Consider the following 20944-nt stretch of genomic DNA (forward strand, 5'->3'; position numbering starts at 1 on the left):
AGCTCTTCCACTTGTGTTGTCGTAGTGGTTGATAATTTATTATTGTTCCCGCGATTTGCGATGGAACGCCATAAGCCAAGGCCTTTCCAACGGACTGATAAGCCGGTGATAAAGTTTTGTTCACATTTTTACTCGGATAATTAAAGGACACTTTGATTTGACTCGTATCACGAGAGCCATGGCCAGAAATCGGTGTCGATGTCAACATTCGAAGGGGAGAACTTCCGTTCAGTTGTGCATTTGGAAAAGCGCGTAAGACCAGACCAAAGGGATGACTTTGAATCGGTGATAAGCAGGAACTTAGCGGCGTTCTGTCAGCAGAAATTGGTGTTCCCAACGCATCCGAATCGTCGTGGATGGCAGAAGAAGTACAAGTGGTATCGGCAAATCGCAGCGATTTGGATGCTTTTCCTCGAGGTGATGAAGTTGATGTATTTTTGGCACCTCTGTCGGCATTCTCATCTGGATGTAGTAGGCGTTTTGCCCTGAGATTTTCTCTTGCCTTGAAGACTTCTTCGATTTCTTTCTTTAGCTCCTTCAACTTATCCGATGCCCGATTAAATTTTATCAAACGCTGGTAGCATTTGTCTCTACAGACGAACAGTTCGCTGTTTTCTGAGTGGCGACTCACGTCTACCGATAGCGAGGATCGGATGACTTCAGCAATGTCGAGTAAACTCTTGCCGAAAATGAAGATTTTGTTATTCTTGAGGGAAGCCGACGAACAAATGAAGCACCTAGAACTACTTTCCACTATTTTCTTCTGAGTTAGATCCATAGGAAATCTCTGGGATGCCTCGCAACATCTCGCTAAGGAGGCGATGAATTTACGCGGGGAAACTGACGTCATTAACAAACTATTGATACGTGATTGGTTTCAGAGCTAACAATAGGCAACATGTGATTGGTGCATTCTGTAATTTTCACGTGAACTCTAAACAAAGGGAAACAAATGGGGTTCGGGTTTAAGCAGCCGTTAGTGGGGGAGAAGCGTTGCGTGACGACCCTAATAACGGCTGCGGAGGAGACTAACAAAGGTGAGAGCTTTAAGTTTGTAAGAATTAACAATCAGTCACAAAAGTGGGTGGCGCGGTGGCCTCATGGTTATAACAGTGCGCTCGATTCGGGATCGACGGTCCGGGTTCGAGCCCTGGCCTGGAACAATGTGTTGTGTTCCTGGGCAAGGCACTACTCTCACAGTGCCTCTCTCCACCCAGGTGTATGAATGGGTACTGGCGAATTTAATGCTGGGGGTAACCCTGCGATGAACTAGCATCCCATCCAGGGAGGAGTAGAAATACTCCAAGTCACTTTATACTACAAAAACCGGGATACGATTCGTCCTGATGGGCCACTTGGCTCGTATGAAGACTTAACATTACCTATAATCTCTACTTTGACCGCTATTAAGCTGAATAATTGTTTTGGTTACTACAGCATTTGAAATAGTGACCCCCAAATTAAAAGTTTATTTTAGTTAGGAAGATCATGAATAACTCTTCAAAGGTAAATAGTTTGTGTGCACGATCGAGGAAAGCACGGCAAACAAGAAATAACAACGAAGTTTTCCCGTGAAATACTACTATAAAGCGAACTTTGAACAAGATACCAGGAACATGGAAGAAGTTCCCAAATATTAGGGGTCTTCTGGATTAGAGCACAACTAAGGGGAGAACCAACATTCCAAAAGTTAAACACCGGACCTATGGCCCGTTTCTCGAAAGCCTCGGAAACTTTTCGGGCCTGCAATTTAAAGCCATTTTTGATTTATCAGTATCTAAAAACAGAGAGGTGTATACACCGAAGACTTCTTGTATAATGGGAACATCTGTTCATAAACAGTTCTGTAATCATAAGCTTGGATATTTTGCTTTGGCTTTCCGGGTGCGAAAACGTTTCGGGACCCTCGAGGAACGGGTACCTGCTCGATCATCCATCGGGTTCCGTAGTGGATTTAGTCTTTACCTAGAAACAGCGAAGTTTGCTATTTGCGGGAAGCTTAACAGAGTGCCTAAGTCTAGAGTGGCAGAAAAGATCTCAAAGTAGGGCTTTCTCTTAATGGAGTTGATAAACTTATCAATACGATTCTGACAGTGAAAAAAAATTAAATTGAAATTGCTCAAATGATGCTACCTTTCAAAGGATCTTCAAAATTATAGAACATTTAAATTAGAGTTTGGTTGAGAAGAAAAAGGAGAAGACTGATAATTCCTAGCTTGACTCCACTGTAAGTAAATAAATCAACCCTAGCTGGTTTTCTTGATCCTTTTCGAATTGAAATTTGGACATCTTGAATTCACACGACGGAGGAAAACTGGAGACTCCAAGAAAACCCTTGGAGTAAGTCAAGATCCAACAACAAACTCAACTCACATATGGCACCGGGCCAGAATTGAGCCCGGCCTACACTTGTGAGAGGTGAGTACTCTCGCCTCTACACCCTCCCTGATTCACACTGAATAAAGCAAAGGGGCGCGTGGTAAGTTAATCAATGAAGCTGGCGTAAGTGACTGCACAAGTCTTCATTTAATCGACTTACATTGAGATCGAGTACATTTCTCATTCTAGCTAACACTCAAACAGCTTGCTTTCAACTCAACACCATCAGTCCGAGTCTTACTCTTCCTTTTCTTCAATAGGAAGTGGTTTCATCTCTTTACTGTTGTCGATGGGTTTAACCTTGGGTGCCGGGGGATGGATACGAGGAAACACCGTAGGCTCAGGTTTTGCTTCATCTTGGTCGTCAAAGTTCTTGACAGGAGGAATTTCCGTCTCCTTGCTGTTGTCGATAATCTTGACCTTGGGTGTCGGAGGAAATATGCGTGGAAACCCTGAGAACTTTTCCGCTTGGTCGGCTTGGGCGGTCAAATTCGCCATTTCGTCTTCCTCTTCCATTTCCTCGATGGGTCGTGATGGATACCAATATGACTTTATTTCATTTTCTGTGGTGTCCTCAAACTGGCCCTCCATAGTGAATGCATATAAATCTTTATTTGTCAGCTGATCGATGTACAATTGTGCGTATGGGTATCTTTGCTTCATAGCATGCCATTGCCAAGGGTGCATGTTCTGCTCCACCTGGTCTTTCAGGTCTTCGTAGAATGGTTTGTGGGCACTTCCAAAGCTGTGCTCTACCTCATTACGATCACCAGAGCCACGATGATCCTGATGGAAATTGGTTGTAGCTCCATCGTAACCACCTCCCCATTTCATGTAGCCTTCCAGTTTAACAGAGAATGTAGGAACGATGGTAGCTGTGTAGGGAATGGTCACTGTCTGGGGCTTTTTGAATGCATGCCATTTAGCAAAAGTTTTCGGTCGAAGTGCTTTCTTTTCAACAATCTTTAGAATGTGCCAGTCGTTAGTGACAGTGGTCTCTTCTTCATCCCCACCCCATCCGTAGCTAAAACTTGTTTTCGCGGAAAACCCCACCCCGCCTGTCGCAGTTGGTGGCTCGTATTCCATGCCAGCTTCCATTCCGAAATAGGAATCCCAACTGCTTCGCTGGACGTTTTTTAGGGTGTTTGCAACTCGAATATCAACGTGCACTTCAGATGAATAACCTGGGTTACTCTTTCTGTTTGTGACGACCTTGCTGTAGCTTCTGTCGGGGGAATTCATCAGCTGTTTTTCCTGATCCAAGGTAATAGGGGGCTTGATTGACTTTCCAAATTTTACATCTTTCATTGTGAAGGCAAAGTTTTCGTAGGTGATCTTCAAGCGAACGTCCTTCTTGGGTCCACCTTTAAGCTCGCAGCGATCTTCTCTGTATGTCGACTCCCAGGTGTCGCCTTTCTTGCGAAAATCTTCACCAACCCTTTTAGCCCAGCATCCACTTGACCATGCATACCCCATATAGCTAGCCAGCGTTCCGATGTAATTCATGGTGGTATCCATAACACGCTGTTTCAGTTGGTCTAGTGTTGCGAGTTGGGGGATTTCTAGAAAAAAGAAAGGCATCAGTCATTCTTCTTGCGTCATTTCATTCATGTAATGACGACTGCAGACGGAACTAACGGTTTGCCCACTAACTTCCGTTAAATATATACAGTTACTCCACAAGATCCAAATCTTTCTCATTGTCTGCAGGAATTTCGTGATCGCAAAATATTAACTGATCTCTATACTTAAGCTGTAGCTCGTCTTATATCAAATTAAACTAAGAATTGCAACTGGAGCAGAACTTTGGATTTATGTTTCCAGCTTTGATGAGGAAATATTTACTACTTGAAACCTTTCCTCATCTCAGTCGATACCAAAAGTTTCCAAGGCAAATCAGTACATTTGGAACCTCTTGTAAGCGACCACCTCTCTTAAGCGACTGCGACCACTTTTAGAGTTAAAAGTTGGAAATTTTCTTTTGTTTTAAACCTCCCGTAATCGACCACTTCACAGGTAATAGAGCGGAAATTGAACAATAGGGTGGTGTAACATTATCGTATTCCTAAATAGTACAAAAGACGCAAATTTCTCAATGGGAAGTACCATATTTTTCTCGAAATTGACTTCTTATATAAATAAAACATTTAAAACATGGGGCAAGTCTCTATTGCTACCATCTGCGAAAGAGGCAAAAGTTTGACCCAATATAGTCTAAGGTCTCCTAAGCGACTACTTCCTTGACATTTTGGGTGGTCGCTTACGGGAGGTTCGACTGTATGCGATTTGCTCGCCTGCTTTTCTTGCCTGCTAGAAGACACTCTAAAGTTAGTACGCTAATCAGAAGATTAACTGCCGCTATCGTAACATTTGAGCAGGGAACTAGATTCGTCATTGTATAGGGGAGTTACTCTTCTTCTAGAAGACTATAACCCATTTCAGAGCAGACTGCCTAATTCCCATCATGTGAAAACGCTCTAAACCACTTTGACGTAAGTTTAGACTGGAATAATCACTGGACTCACCCTTCTCCATTTTACAACATTTAAACTTTTTAATGCTTGACAATTGGCCGCCTGATGTTTGTTTATGAAAACCAGTGATAAAGCTTCCCTCTTTTCTACACTCGCTGAGGCCAGCTTTGTTAAAAGTGTTGCTTACATCCTCGTCATAACAATCTCTCCACCTATAGCGATGATGTGATGATTTACAGCATATGCCCCAATCAATACTGCCGACGCTGCTGCTGTCTCCGCGGGCCAGCCCTCTGAGATAAAAACCCTGCTGACATGTGCTTGTTCCAGTCCTAAAGAGCATTTTGCGAAATAAGCATTGTGATTATAAACTGAATCATTGAATAATGCAATGCGAGAGTTTTCATTGGCTTAGCCATCAAGGGTTATGAGCCATTAAACCATGCTCCACGAATATAGTAACGGTGCGCGTGATTTTCTGGGGCGTTTTTTAATTTAATTTTAGTTTAATTTTCTATATTTTGGGAGCGTTTTTAATAAAATAATTATTCCACTCGCGCTTGTTGGATATGAGATGCCATGCTGAGATGCTGAGGCTATCTACCATTTTACTTCCAACGCGTGGTCGTGAAATATCTGTTAATTATCATCCTCCTCCTCCTCATTATCATCATCATTATCATCGTCACCGTCATCATTATCAGTATCATCGTCAGCATAATCACATATTTCAATGACAATCAATAATGTTAACAAAGATTCCTATAACAAATACAAAACACAACAACAATAACAACAAAAGCCTGGCAATAGGACAGCGAAAACAGAGCAGCAAGAGTAATAAAATAAAGTTAATTGAAGACTTCAATACAATGGGGGAATGCAATTTAAAAAGAATGAATGGGGAATGCAATTTAAAAAGAAGGGGCATTTATAAGAACACTTGGCTTGCAGGTAATTATGTTTTGCATGGAGTACTCTCGATTGAATGTACTAAAACTGAAACCAGGCCAATTACCTACCAATTAGACCGCTCAGCCAATCTCAAACCAAAACCAAAACCAAGACCAAAGTAACTGCCTGATTACTTTCGACTCTCAATTAACATTAACATTAACATTTATTATTTGTATTGCGCCTTTTCTATAAAATATTCAAAAGCGCATCACAACAGTAATTAATAACTAAAATTTTACAAATCTTTCTATCAAAGTCATAAAAAAATATTTACATTAAATGGGTAAAAGATAATTACAAATAGAGATATAGATATGCTAAGATAACTGAAATGATTCCTTAAATAAAAATGTCTTAATTAAAGTCTTAAAAGATTCTAAGTTCGTTGCTTCGCGCGCGGACCTTGGCAGCTTATTCCATAGGAAAGGAGCAGCTACCTGGAAAGCTCTGTCTCCCAATGATTTCTTGGCTTTCACACTTGGTCTTTCCAACAAACGACCATTGTCGTTGCGCCTCAAATGGTAGGACGAAGGCTGTTGAATACTAATTAAATCTGAAAGGTACTTAGCTGATAGACCATGCAAAATTTTAAAAGTTATCAAGAGTATCTTATAATGTATCCTGGCGCGCACTGGTAACCAATGTAATTCTGCGAGTAGAGGTGTTATATGACAGAACTTGTGCGCACGATATATAAGTCTTGCACTCGCATTCATAACACGTTGCAATTTCATAGTCTGATATTCCGGGATTCCATACAGAAGGCTATTACAATAATCCAATCTACTACTAATAAAAGCATGAACTAATTTCTCAGTATTGCCGCCGTATTGTAAAAGTGCAATAAAAATGGGTATCACTGCGCCCTTTTTGGACAATATTTAGGACCGTTTTAGTAACTCTTTAACCCCCTAAGGTTACCCTAGTTATCAGGAATTAATAATAATTTCTGAAAAATGTATATTTCGCTGTCGAGCTTATCTTGAAAGAAATAATGTTGTTTATGTGCGCGCGGTCGGGCGCGCGCTGATGACGCGAAAATCGAACGCAGCGAGGATGCAAAAAGCAATTTTGTGGAATCACCTAAATCAGATGACCGATTCATTTATTTCCAAACATCAATTTTGATCTGTTGGTCTCGCCAGGAATTACACAGACTGTTGAAGAGGTCCATCTTGTAAAAAAATCCATTTTTTATTAAAAGAACGCTACCTTTTATCACGTGATCGCAAGGCAACTTTTTCATCTTGGCTTCATAATGCAGGTTTTTTTTTTGTTTTGTGATGTTTTATTTTTTTAGAAGGTCTATTACCTTCCGCAAACCGCCAAAGAAGCTTCAAGCAAGACAAAGTTACCGCTCAGTCTTCTGAGCTCAGTAACTCTGTTTGAATGACCGCCACAAAAACACGCAAAAACGTACCGAAAACTGCGGGCCAAATTTATGATTTCCTCCAACTGCGCAATAATTTCTTAACTGTAAACCGCCAGATAAATGTGAATGTACCCGCCAAACGGCACTCAAAACTGACTTAAGTTGTCAAACCGCCACAGTATAATTGACCCTCTTTATAGCGAATCACCTACAAAGGGCAAGATAAACTTTGCGGTGGATCTAAAGTGCGAAGAGGGAAAACAATATGTTTCTCACCCATCCATTTTTGCGGCCCAGTCCGGCATCTGGCATTGGGTAGGCGTGTTCCAGAAAGCTTGATCTCGCGCGCAGCATTTGGCTTTCTTTATTCCGTTTAAGTTGTCCGTGCCATCCCGTTCAAAGCCGACCACGTAGTAATATCCGTCAGACCTTTCACACCTCATTTCTCCCTTTTTGTTAAAGCTATTGCTCCAGTCTTGCATAAAACACGAGCGTGCAGCAACTGGGCAGGAGAGAAAACACGTATGTCGTTAAGGCCACGTCTACACTACGTCGGATTAAATTTGAAAATGGAGTTTTCACTTTAAAAACGCATCAAATGTTTCTGTCCACACTACGCCGGAGAAATTTGAAAACGCACCAACACCGGCCGTTTCCAATTTGTGTTTGAGAAAGACTTGACCAGGGAAATGACATGATCGATTATCGTGGTATCTTCAAAGCTACAGCTCTCGACCGCACCTCGAGTAACTTTTGGGCTTTCTCAATGCCCTCCATGCTTTCTTCCCACGTGCATTCTTAACAGCTCGATGATAAAACCTAAAATCGAGTGTTAAATTAACATATGAAAAGCAGCCAGTCCTTTTACCACCTCCTGAAGTCAAGTAAAATCATTCCAATCTAAGGAATTTAATCGGATGGGTCACATTTATGATCAGTTCCGGTAGAAACTGATTAGTTTTACATACTTGCATGTACCGATGATTATCTTAAGTTTCCGCGGAGATGTTTTAGATGGTACAACCGTTGACTTTGGCCTTTACGAAACATGTTCAAAGACCCCTGGAGAATCCCTGCCTAAAACAATCTTTAAAGTTAAAATTACGTACGATAAGATTTTTGCACATTGTAAGTCGCACGCTACAAAACTTGCATGTTGCACCATCTAGACTTTCTCTAAGGATAACGAATATCGCTGATGCCCTTGTTAACAGATTAGCGATGTTACCCTGACGATTGACCGGTACCTGCTTTTAGCCCTGGTTGTGGTGAGTCCTGACCTAGTTCAAGAAAATCTATACGAAACAGAATGACCCAGCCCGAGCACATTCCAACCTCCAACTTTAAATCTTTAGTAAAAGGTATAAATTCATCACACAGGGTCCAAAGTAGTTCAGCTTGATCTTACAAAACGCTTCTTGAAGGTGTAGCCCCGTTAAATTGATTCTTTCTTTTCTTGCTACATATATGAATTCAATTTCAACTGTTTTCTGCTCGACAAATCTTATTCCCCGTAACCATCTGTTTCGTGACTGTTTGTAGGATATTCGAAGGCAATTTAAGTAGGTTAAACACCCCTCCCTTGATAAGATATGATGGAGTTGTTCAAGCAAGTTAATTTTCACTTTAGAACCCCATACACTCTTTATTAGTCAAACCACCCCACTCCCTGACGAAACGACGCCGTTTCTTGAACTTTTCGAATTCTCACATCATATTCCAATTTCCTAACATAATATTGTACCTGAAAATAAATGACCAATCTATGATATTTCATGCAGTTACCTGAAAAGGACGAACATAAGCTACACACCAAGAATGTCAGCCAAACTGGACTATTTGGCCACATCATAAGCAGGAATGTACGATATGCTGTAATGTAGAAAGTAGACAGTTTCGTTTCACGTCAAGACTTCAACGGTGACGGCTGGGATGACTTAAAGGAGCTCAGTCAAGGTATTTTGAGTTGTTTTGGCCACATACAAAATTAACTTTAAACTTAAGTAAACCTGAAAATAATAGTTTACTAACATAGAAAAACACTTAAGAGATATTAATAAACCATAAAGGAACAAGGATGATGAAGGATGGAGAAGATATAACACGGATTGGAAACGACAAACTTAAAAAAATTTAGGCTAGGCTTTTCAAGATGCGCAAGCCGTGAGGTAGCTCCTGTTAAGTACTGTCCCCTATCGGAATTTACACTCCACTACTGTCCGAGGGAAGAATGAAACTGAATTTCAATTCAGTACTAGATTTTGGCTTTCCTTGATACTTGTGTATCTTTGCTAACAATTTCTTTTTGTCACCAAGAAATTACCAAGACCTTAGGGAAAGGAAACAAAGCAAGACGTACTCAATTAAGCATCCGAAGGAAAGACTGAGCCCTTGCGCCTTTCATGATATCTTGTTCTTAAACTCTTCCAAGGTACCTAGATTTCCTTGGCGCGTAACGATGCAGCGCTAACTCAGTCAAGTAAATTCACGGTGAACTAAACTCAGTGACTCTAAGTGCTTTTTGAAGTGAGTGTCTACTAAGTGAGAGCCTTACACTAAAATTAGGAATCTTTGGTAGGACAAAAGCAGTTACTTCTTTCTATACAAAAGGAAGTACACTTTACGCAAACATGTAATGCGAACACGGCTAATCAGATGAATAATGGTAACTGAAAATAAAAGCTTCATATATCTAACAAAAAAACACAAGTATTTCTCAGCTACACTAATTTAAGGAAATCCGTTCATATAGAGTTACACTCGCTCTTGATTTTACTCTCCCTTTGGACCAATCTTTCGTGTCTTTGTGACAAAAGAGTAAAAGTTGTATTTCATTGGCTAGTATAGTTACTATTTTGGCAACGGGTGATGTAAAAATTTTCTCTCTGCTACTCACCACAAAGATGTGTCAGTAAATCTGAGTTCTTCCTTCCTCTCAGGCAGGCTGAGTTCAGATGACTGTTTTGAATTTCACATTAATTATAAGTGAGCCAGCGCTTTCTTGACATCTTGTTAAGGGCACCTGAACAATGTGTTGTTGATTACACAGTAGGTTGAATTCCATTTTGACACTGTATTCTTCAAAAGCGTGGAATAAGTCAAATATCAAACAGAGCATTCAAGGTATCCATCCTCGAGGAAATAATAGAAAACCTGTCAAACTAAAATATGTTTGTGCCACATGGTAAAGTAAATTCCCTCTCTCGAGAAGATTTTAAAAAGGAGACCTTCTGGAACAGGCAGCTATCTAAGAAGTGCTGAATCTATGCTTAATAAAACTTGAAATGGTTGCAACGTTTTTTAAATCATGAATTTATAAATAGTTTAAGAAATATCAGTTTAAAACAATTTCAAAACTGGAAACTACTCAGATGCGCGAAATTTTATTTATTTCATCTTCAATTACACGCCACTGTACGGTCAAGATGTCAAGACACGCGCTTCGACGGTAGTTGGATTTGACAATTCAAGGCTCGAAGATACCTTATGTGCTAAAAAAAGCATTTTATTTTTTTCGTAAAGGGCCAGTCTAAAGCGGGTTACCCGTACTAAAAGATTGTGAAAAGTCGGATTATTGTCGAAACAGCCAATCCAACGAACAAGCTAGTGAACAAAAGATTGACACTTTTTAGAACTTATTAATTTTCTCGATGTTAGTCTTGGCCTTTTGATATGAAAGCCATACAGTGTCAGGTTTACTGTAAACCTTAAACAAGCGTTCAGTATGAGGAAATATGATATATTCGTCACCCAAAATTGTTCATCGATGTAATTACTTTCCCTTGTCTTTAATTAATAATCCTTGGAGTTGTAGTTGATAATTACGCCAAATGTCTCAATGATTATTTTACACTTATTTATGTTATTCGTTACCGCTCAAAGTCTGATTCCGTGACAAGCAAGGTGTTTTCAGGTGTACTTTTCGTTTTCTTTGACAATGGGATTTTCAACACAAGTCATCTCTTCATTCTCCTCCATATAGCACACAAGTTATCTTTCAAATAACATTGAATTCCGATATGAAAAGTTACTAATGTTTTCATCGTTTTTGTTGTCATAAAAAGATGCTGCCTATTTCAAGGAAGCTTATACGTTATGTATTAATTTTTCTCGGACTTGAAGGAAATTTTAAAACACTAATGTGTCCCTGGTTAGCTTTAATGACGATCATAAAAATATGACATTTCAGTGTTCTGTTCTACAGATCACTCAGCAACTTTGTCAAAATTATTATGGTCACGTTCACTTCTTAATAAATGATTACGAATTATGTGTTTTACATCTCTTTTCAAAATAACAAAAAAGAAAGTAATTTACAAACTTTCATATGGACAAAAATATACTAAATGCCTTTTTCTTTAGCACGCAATTTTTATTTTGTTTATTTCGGTCGTTCAGTTTAAACTTTATTTTGTTACCTTTGACAGACGAAATAATAATCCCTTTGTTCACTGGACTGAATACAAGCACCAGAACAGGCAAAAATGAAATAATTCCTTCCTTTACGCTTTAATCATAGATTATGTTTTTCAAATGCTTTTTGGTAATAGATACATCTTTTTGTTGCAGACTAGGTCCAAACATGTTTGCACACTGTGGAACTTACTACAGTACCTAACTGCAAAATACTGCCTGCTTTGGTAAGTTATGACCGTAGACACTTCATGAGACATTCTCAATTCAAAATCCAAATTGTCTAAAGTATGTGAAAACAAAGAGAGAAAAGAAAAAAGGAAAGAACCATTTGATAGCTTGATTTGGCTATAACAAAGATGAAACAGCCTCTTGCAATTATTTCAAAAAACACTTGTTATGCATGTATGTACATATCACTGACAAATATCGATTTTAATAGGAGAGAATTGATATCGTTCAACATTTTGTATAGCCACGTACTTGCTAAGTTATTCCTTTGACCGTCAGAGCGGACTACTTCTAGAAAGAATTTTACATTAATTTTACCTTATCAAACATATGCCTTGAAAACTGTCGATACAGTGTATCTACCGTTTGCTACTAAAACATATACATCACTGTTTATAGGGAAGAACTGACCCGTTCAACATTTTGTCGAGTGACGCACTTACTTATTTCATTGATCCTGCGAGTGAACAACTTCTAGGAGTAATTTTCAAATTTACCTTGCTCAGCTATGCCTTGATTACTGTTAAAGTGTATCCACTGTTTGCTGCGAGTTTTAAATTAAATTTTAGAACTGGAAATTTTCAGAATTTTTGGTACGGTGCAAGAAGACTTTTTTTTTCAGTATTTAAAAGAATTTCGTTTTCATTAATAGGGGAAAATATTTATTTAATGGCGTAAACGTGATGCCATATTCAAGGCCCATTTTTTTTTCTTTGTATCTTAACTCGCGCTTTTTCTTAGTTATTCGTGGTCATCCGCTGATACAATATCTTTTCAAGAAAGAATCGAAACCCTGGGCGAAATAGGAATATGAGCCAGCATCAATCGCAGCGGTTGATATTTGTATGAACGCATGCGCATAATCAAAGCGAAACCAGGAGTTTCTGGTTCCTTTTTTGTTTTGTTTTTATGTCGACCAGAGGGTGAGGCGATTGGTCGCCGCTGGCCAAAATTAAAACTCGAGGCCTTTGAGAACGGGATTGTTGTTCGCCGATTCTTTGCTTTTAGAAAATGGGTCTGCGTTTTTTTGACAGAGGGATATTTAAAACTTAAAGATGAAGTGAGATTTCTTCTCCTAAAAGATAACTTGTCTTTTAGTGGTTATTTCTGTTTTGAAACATTATAGGAAGGTGCAGTACAATGGTGTCTCCTCTTGGTTTTGGAATGCTGGCCTTCGTCTTCCCGGCACTTCTCACCTTTCCAAGTCTCACCTTGCAGTCCTGCGTTGACAGCAGTTTTTTCGGGGACAGAATTGTTCAATCAGGATATGCAACGTGCCACTTTTTAGATTACGAAAAACATAACCTTTTATACATAACTGGATTTCAAAGGACGATGGGCTCGCACAATGATCTGAGAGACATCAAAGATGCCAAATGCTGTCAGCCTCCTGACATACATAAAGGTAAACCCCACATGTGTACATCCGCTGACTGGGACTTGAGCTTTTCGAGGTATGTTGTCCAAAAATCAGCACTTTTTTATCATCGTTTTTATTACTTTGTTGTATAATTTTTCTTTTTTTCTTTTTTTTGCTCTGAAATCACCTCCCAGGATAGCTAGTGCACTCCACATAATTGTACTCCCAAAGTAGCGTTTACTTGCATAGACACTCATAACTGCTGTAGTTGATGATCCATGGAGTTGCAAGATGAATATGGTGCAGCATTTTAATGACATGCTTTTATGCTCCCTCCCTGGAATGGGTCTCATTAACACTGACTACAAGAAGGCTTTTACCCAACAGTGAAGTTATATTTGCTACGTATACAGCGAACAACATATAGGCGGAAGCCTGATGGTGTAATAATTTATTTTTTTGCTGGTTAGTTGCAACAAATCTGAAGTAAGCACTTATTGAATCAAGTGCCTGTCGTTCCACTTTGTGGCGTTCCTCTCACAAGACACTTAAAGAGGCTTTCTTTTTCAGAGAAGGGTGGGCTACATGTCCATCAGGGCATTTCCTTAATGGGTTCCACAGAGGAAGAAGTCATCAGTTAAAAAGTATCCAGTGGGCGCAGTGTTGTAAACCTGCACTACAACCCTACTGGTACAACGAATGCAAAGATCAAGATGTTGGTGCAGGTGATGCATGGAAATGCAACGATGAGGGATTCTATGTAGTTGGATTACACAGAGGTGCATCTGAGTCACTTTCTAGCATCACCAAGCTTAGGTGCTGCAACATGTATGACGGTGAGTAACTGTCCGCTTAGGTGAAGGGAGGGGAATTTGAAAAAGATCAAGCAGTATTGCTCCGGGGAGTCTGGGAAACCTTACACAACGGACATTTTGTTCCGCAGGGCTGGGAAACGTTACGCAAGGGCAAGGGCTCAGCAGGGGCTGGGAAACCTTATGCCGTGCCATGCTAAACAAAAACACAAATTTGCTACCCCGTCTGCGACTACATAGTTCAGTTGAGCACCATCTTAGACAGAAAGTGTATACTTAATTTTATTTTTTATTTTTGATTTTAACCTTTTTCTATATTACTATATTACTTTCGCCCATTCCCATAGAACCTTATTGAGTCATCTCTACGAGGTAGCTAAGTTTAATATGTGACGTCCAAAAGGCAAAATAATCGGTACTAGGTTGATAGTGTTTTCCATTTTACGTGGTCAGACCTCTACGAATTGTTGGTTGAGTGATCTGCCGGTAACCTTATGTTAGAGGATCCTACTGCCATATTCGCAGAGGCTCACCCTGAGAACAGGTGAACTGGTTAGAGGCCCTTTGCAGCTGGTGTCACGTGACCAACGTTTTCCAAGAAAATTTTTATATTATGGGCTATGCCAGAAATGGAAAGAGCGCATCGAAAATACCAAAATGGCCAAGTTTGAAGCCCCTGGATTTAAAGAGTAAGTTTAGAAAATTTAGAGGATTTGCATGGAAAATGTTGCTGGAGAGGAAGGCGTTGCTCTCCAACAACTTTTTCCATACAAATCTTCTTATTCTTTTTAAAATTCAGACTGTCATAAATTCTCATTCTTTAATGATGGGAGCGTCAAACGTGGCCATTTTGATAGTTTTCGACATGCTTTTTCCATTTCTGGCATTCGTTAAGTTATAGCCCAGAATGTTATGAAAAATAGGTCACACGATGGCTTAGCTGCAAAGGGCCTATTCTTGCATTGAAAATTGTTAGTATTGAAAACAAAATTTTTTTCGTCGCGTTTTATTTGAAGCTGGTAAGTTGCGGTCGAAAATGTAAACCTTGGCAAAGCCCAGTAACTGGTGCTGTTAATGCTTACTTCATGCGATACAATGAATTTGCATGTATATGTGTCAACCTGTTCCCGTGCTAATAACGGCTAGAGCCTCTATTCCACTTTTCCTTGTAGAAGTCCTAACACTGAAGTCGGGAGATGAAGTAAAGACCAGAACTATGGATTTGACGCTTGATAACTTGGGTCTTTTGGCGTTTTACTTGGGATACGGTTGGTCAAAAGGATGCAGAGGTCAGCATAATGGTCAAGATTTTATAAGAGATGGTGACAGCTGGAGGTCCCATTATCAAAACGGATGCAGTGGAGAGAAGGCGAAGGAACGTTTGAAGATCTTCTACGAGAACTTTTCTTTTAAAGTAAAGAATATCGACTACGGGGAGCCAGAAGTTCAGTCAATAAAGCCTATTGTACAGGATGTCGGAGAGATCAACAACATGGATTCGACTTCAACCCAAACAAGTATTTCACGAGAAATAAAGTCTGTTCGCACCGTCACCCATTCCTCTACCACCAGGTTTAAGTCCACTTTCGGAGCTTCAGTGACGCTCGGTTACACGTCTCCCGGTATGTTCGGCTTAGCTGCTGGAACTTTCAAAGCGTCCATCACCTTGTCTGGAGGAAGCGAGAGTGCTGGATTGAACACAGATGAAGACGGGAAGATCAAGTGGGACATCGTTAAAGTGAAAGAAACGCAAACAACAGATGCCGATTCTGGGTCATCATACCAGATAACAACTTTCAACAAGCAAGTCAATGCACCTTACAAAGCCACCATTCAAGTCCAGTTCAAGGTTAAATTTGAAGGCTTCCTGGAAAAGAAAAACTTCCACGAGACGCACAAAGGTAAAACCAACCGACCTCCCTTTGAATACACACTCGGTACAGACAGTGCTCCTTTTTACAAATTCTTGAAGCAGGTCAGCGAACGAGGTGACAGCCCCTGGCTTTGGAGTGATATGATGCATGGACAGGACGAGGAATTGAATCAGTACGTTCAAGAGGTAATTGGCGTACTGACCGACGAGAGCCTGTACGAGTTCGAGCTCCATGGCATGTTTCATGACGTAGCAGGCTTGGATTTCGATGTGCAGTGGGATGATAAACCCGTTGAAAACGTGCCAGGTGCAAATGCTACGCTTTCCGCCTAAGGAATAGTCTCCCCGCAGCCGTTTTTGCGGAACAGACTACCTAAGCAAGTGAAGAAATGAAATTATTACGATTTTCCTTGTAATACTCCGTTGTCACATTAAAGGCGAGACAAAGAAGAATGAAAGTATGGTTGTACTTTGTGATGTATCATTGAATACTAGTTGATCCGTTTGGGAAATACACTCATCCTGGTTAAAAGCGCACTTTTTTTGTTATGACTGACGAGCGAATAAAAGTGCTACTAAAAACAAGAAGAGATTTGTACAATCACACACAATATTTTCTTTCTCAAATCAATCACCATCTTCCTTTACATTGCTATTCCGGTAGATCTCATAAATAATTTTTGCATTCAAAAGCACTCAGTAAGAGTGCGCACAAAAAAGAATGTAAAATGTATACTTAATTGGCCACTCCCCCTTGGGGCTTGTCAGGACCAATGAAGAAGCAAAATGATTGCACTAACAAAGGGAATATCATGAGTACGTATCATGAGTCTCAAACGCAGATTTATTATATGGCTAGTTCCGTGAGCGGGCAAGATGAAACAAATCCTGCGCTGTGATTGGCTACCCGAGCGGGCAAGATGGAGCTATCTTGCCCGCGCGGGACTACCCGCCTGTCCCGCAAGAAAAATTTCCGCGAAAGCCATATAATAAATCCTTTATTGACCAAGTGTGAGGTCAAGATGGCTGGATATTGGCCTCGTTCTTTTTTTCGCGAGTTTATGGACCTCGACTCCGTCTCGGTCCATAAACACGCAAAAAAAGAACTTGGCCAATATCCAGCCATCTTGACCTCACACTTGGTCAATAACCCTTACCTATTGACATAAAAAATTAACAACCTTTACAAACCCAGCGCGAGAGCTATACTCATGATAGCAAGATAGTCTTGAGGTAAGTAAGAACTGACGTCCTTATTGATTCTTTGTTAGCCGGAATTTTGCCATACGGATCGCTTCTATAAAAACTATCAAAAGCAGTGTATAATAATAATAATAATAATAATAATAATAATAATAATATAATAATAATAATAAACGAATCTTTAGACAGGATTAACCCACCCTTCTGAAAGCCGGAATAGTACACGACTAAAAATGTTAAGAATAAAATGATACTATCACCAACTGGAAAAACATCGTCGACTAGGCGTATATTAGGCATATACTCAAGTCTGATGTTAAGTAAAACAAAAGGGAAAGAGAGTTGGAAGAAACGGAAAAGGAACCTTTTATGTCACAGCAAGTTCTCTCACTGAGAAACGTGAGTAATAAAACTTTATAAAATAACGAAGCTACCTCGCGCGCTCTCATTGGTCTATACGTGTGTTTAGATGAGAGTATGTAAACACAGCTGTGACGTGTCACGCACGATCACTCCTTAAGATTTTCTATTTAAGCAGTAGAACACTTTCTCCATGTTTGCATAGCCTCATCTAAACAGTCGGGGGGTTGGGAGAATTCTCGAAAGTTAAACGAACCCTCGACTTCGTCTGGGGTTTGCATAATTGTCTCGAATTCTACCAATCCTCCGCGTGTTCTCGTCCTCCGGTGTTGACGGGGCTTTGTAAACACGGAAAAAGAGCTCTATTGAATAAAGAGAAAATCTTAAGGAGTGATCGTGCGTGATTGTGCCCGGTACAATATTTATAGAATATTGGACTGGCAATGGATAAATCTCATTGGTTGATTTTAGTTATTGATCGGAATAATGGCCCTTGGTTCTTTTCTTGTACAGACCACTTTGCCCTCTTTCCGTGCTGCCACAACCTTGGGCCAATATTCCCCAGTGTGGCCCTTGCGCCAGAGGGCCATACTGGAGGGTCAATAAGAGATTAGTATTGACCCGAGTTTGTTGCAGTACAACCGAGCGCGAAGGGATCTGTACAAAAGCGACCGAGGGCCAATATTCCCGAGCACGGCTTAAAAAGGCTTAGTCAGTGAAGCGATTTTGAACCAATCAGCACGCATTTTTTCTTCAGGCTATTTTCTAGATATCCTTATTACATGGCTAGCTCTGTAAGTGGCAATATGAACCAATTCCTGCGATGTGATTGGCTACGTAAGCGGGCCGGGAAAAAAGGATGGCGCCACGATACTTGCTTTCGGGAATGCCCGCTGTGACTCGAGCACATAAACCATCCTTCGGTGTTGCTTATCCCATATATGGACCAAATATAAACACGCAAAAAGGAATATAGCCAATATTAAACGCTCTTGATCCCAAACTTTGGTCAATGACCCATATTTATTATTTAGCAAGGTGGTATTGAGATAGAACTCGATAGAAACATTATGATGGCACAAGCAGAGAGAGTTGACATTTTGTGATCAAAGTAATCAAGTTGTTTTCTGTTTTTCATCGCGGAATTTTCTAAAAGAAATAAAAAACATATTCTACGTTTATTTTCCTTTAATTACTTTGTATTTATAACGGGTGCATTATAATTCTTGGAAAACTCAGTTAGAATTTAACTAACCAACATGACACAGTGCCTTATTCACTGTACAGCTTGATAGGAGGAGACTTTTTCTCTTTATTGTTGTTGGTGGTCTTCACCTTTGATGCCGGAGGATGAATGCGAGGGAACATGGTAGGTTCAGGTCCTCCCCCATCATCATCGTTAAAATGCTTAACAGGAGGAACCTTCGTCTCCTTACTGTTGTCAATGGTCTTGAATTTTGGTGGTGGAGGGCGGATACGTGGAAACTCCGGAAACTTTCCCCCCTGATCAGCCATTAAAGTTAAATTCGTGATTGCGTCTGACATTTCGTTGATGGGTCGCGATGGATACCAATATGACTTTATCTCGTTTTCTGTTGTTTCTTCAAACTGACCTGCCATAGTGAATGCATAGAGATCTTTATTTGTTAGCTGATCGATGAAGTAGTCTGCAGAGGGGTAATTCTGTTTCATAGCATGCCATTGCCAAGGTAACATATTCTGCTCAATCTGGTTTTTGAGGTCTTCGTAGAACGGGATCTCAGCACTTCCAAAAGTGTGCTCTACATTGTTACGATCACCAGAGCCGCGATGATCCTGATGGAAATTAGTGGTAGCTCCATGGTAACCGCCTCCCCATTTCATGTAGCCTTCCAGTTTAACGGAGAATGTGGGAACGATGGTAGCTGTGTAAGGAAGGGTAACTTTTTCGGGCTTTTTAAATGCGTGCCATTCTGAAAATGTTTTGGGTGGAAGTTCTTTCTTGTCAGTCACCTTTAGAATATGCCAGTCTTGGTTGACAGTGGTATCTTCCTCATCTCCTCCCCATTCATAGTTAAAGTTGCTTTTTGCCGAAAAGCCCACACCACCTGTTGCGCTTGGGGGCTCGTACTCCACGCCAACTTCAATGCCAAATTTTGAATCCCAGCTGGTTCGCTGGACATTTTTGAGGGTACTTGCAACACGCATTTCAATCTGCACTTCGGAGGAATAGCCAGCATTATTCTTATTGTTAGAGGCGACTTTGCTGTAGCTTCTGTCAGGTGAATTCAGCAACTGTTGTTCCTGATCCATGGGGATGGACTGCTTAACAGACTCTCCGAATGTCACATCTTTCATGGTGTAGGCAAAATTCTCGTACGTGATCTTTAGGCGAACGTCTTTCTTGGGTCCGTCTCCGAGACACCAATTCGACCTGTACTTGGATTCCCAAGTGTCTCCTCGGCGACGAAAATCTTCGCCAGCGTACTTAGACCAGCATCCACCAGTCCATGCAAATCCCATCATGTTGGCTAGTTGTCCAATGTAAAACAAGGTGGAGTCCATGACGCGCTGTTTAAGTCCGTCCAGGTTGTTAAGTTGGGGAATTTCTGGAAAAAAGCAATGCATCCGGTATTCTTATTTGCTATCATAAGCAATGTTTTTCATCGTAACGCGACCAGATGTGTTTGATGGGAGCGACTGGAACGTCTTAAAAGCCTTATTGAATTTTAAAACAAGCTATCTAATGTTCCATACCTAATTTCAGACCCAATTATCAATTGGTATTTAATTTTCAAGAATGGCTTCCTACGTTTGCCTAAACATTCAAGAAAGGGTTTAAATTACCTCTACTAATGGCGCGATTAACAATTGAATCATATTATTCCTTATTTTGGATTAACTCCTGTTAAAGAGGTTGTTATATTGTTAGTGTTGTAACCAATGTTGATTGCTATTGTTATTTGTAATTTGTAAGTAGTGGTAATGATGTAAGTAACTTTAGTTTTTGTAATAAGTAATAAAGTGTAGTGTTGCAAACAAAACAAAACAAAACAAAACAAAACAAAACAAAACAAAACAAAACAAAACAAAACAAAAAAATTGAATCCGGCAGTGTTTGTGGTTTGTGGACAAGAATATCAAAAAAGTCTTAAGTCCCCTTTTCAACTTTATGAACCCACCTCCCTAGTATATCCCGGGGTTAATCATCCAGGTAAACTACGAGAAAAAAAGATTTTCAAGAAATATATATATATCTATAAATTCTTTTTTTGAGTAGAACGTATTTCGTAGAGCGCTCAACTCAATCGATTGAGGAGTTGGCTAGACAGTTAGACCAGTTAGACTAGGCTACACAGTTCTTTTTTACAAATGATTATGACCTTTTCATTCAGACAAAGGCTACAATTTGCAAAGCCATCCCGAAAGAAATTGAAAAAACCAAGAAAGAAGTCAGCAATGTATTCAAATCAAATGGCCTAAAGATCACAATCGATGCCAACAAAAAAATTGTTCACTTTCTTGACGTAA

At 40.0% G+C, this 20944-nt stretch overlaps 3 protein-coding genes across 3 annotated transcripts in view; 1 reads left to right on the plus strand and 2 right to left on the minus strand.

The window, feature by feature from the left end:
• Nucleotides 1-688: 688 nt before the first annotated feature.
• Nucleotides 689-7134, minus strand: LOC145502397 (uncharacterized). Its single transcript, XM_081481716.1, has one exon. The coding sequence runs from the start codon at nucleotides 3958-3960 to the stop codon at nucleotides 2617-2619; it is 1344 nt and encodes a 447-aa protein (XP_081337842.1). The 5' UTR covers nucleotides 3961-7134; the 3' UTR covers nucleotides 689-2616.
• Nucleotides 7135-10276: 3142 nt separating this feature from the next.
• On the plus strand, nucleotides 10277-17326 carry LOC145502485 (uncharacterized). Its single transcript, XM_081481804.1, has 4 exons — nucleotides 10277-13280; nucleotides 13757-14022; nucleotides 15171-17189; nucleotides 17264-17326. Exons 1-3 carry the CDS (start codon nucleotides 12967-12969, stop codon nucleotides 16202-16204), a joined length of 1614 nt encoding a protein of 537 aa, XP_081337930.1. The 5' UTR covers nucleotides 10277-12966; the 3' UTR covers nucleotides 16205-17189; nucleotides 17264-17326.
• Nucleotides 17327-18706: 1380 nt separating this feature from the next.
• Nucleotides 18707-20944, minus strand: part of LOC145502373 (uncharacterized) — a 16540-nt gene continuing 14302 nt past the window's right edge. The window contains exon 4 of the mRNA XM_081481689.1: nucleotides 18707-20022. Coding sequence (XP_081337815.1) covers nucleotides 18707-20022 — 1316 coding nt within the window. The remainder of the gene's footprint in view (nucleotides 20023-20944) is intronic.

Source organism: Orbicella franksi, chromosome 11 (genome assembly GCF_964199315.1).
Source record: "Orbicella franksi chromosome 11, jaOrbFran1.1, whole genome shotgun sequence".
In the NCBI taxonomy this organism is placed as follows: Eukaryota; Metazoa; Cnidaria; class Anthozoa; order Scleractinia; family Merulinidae; genus Orbicella; species Orbicella franksi.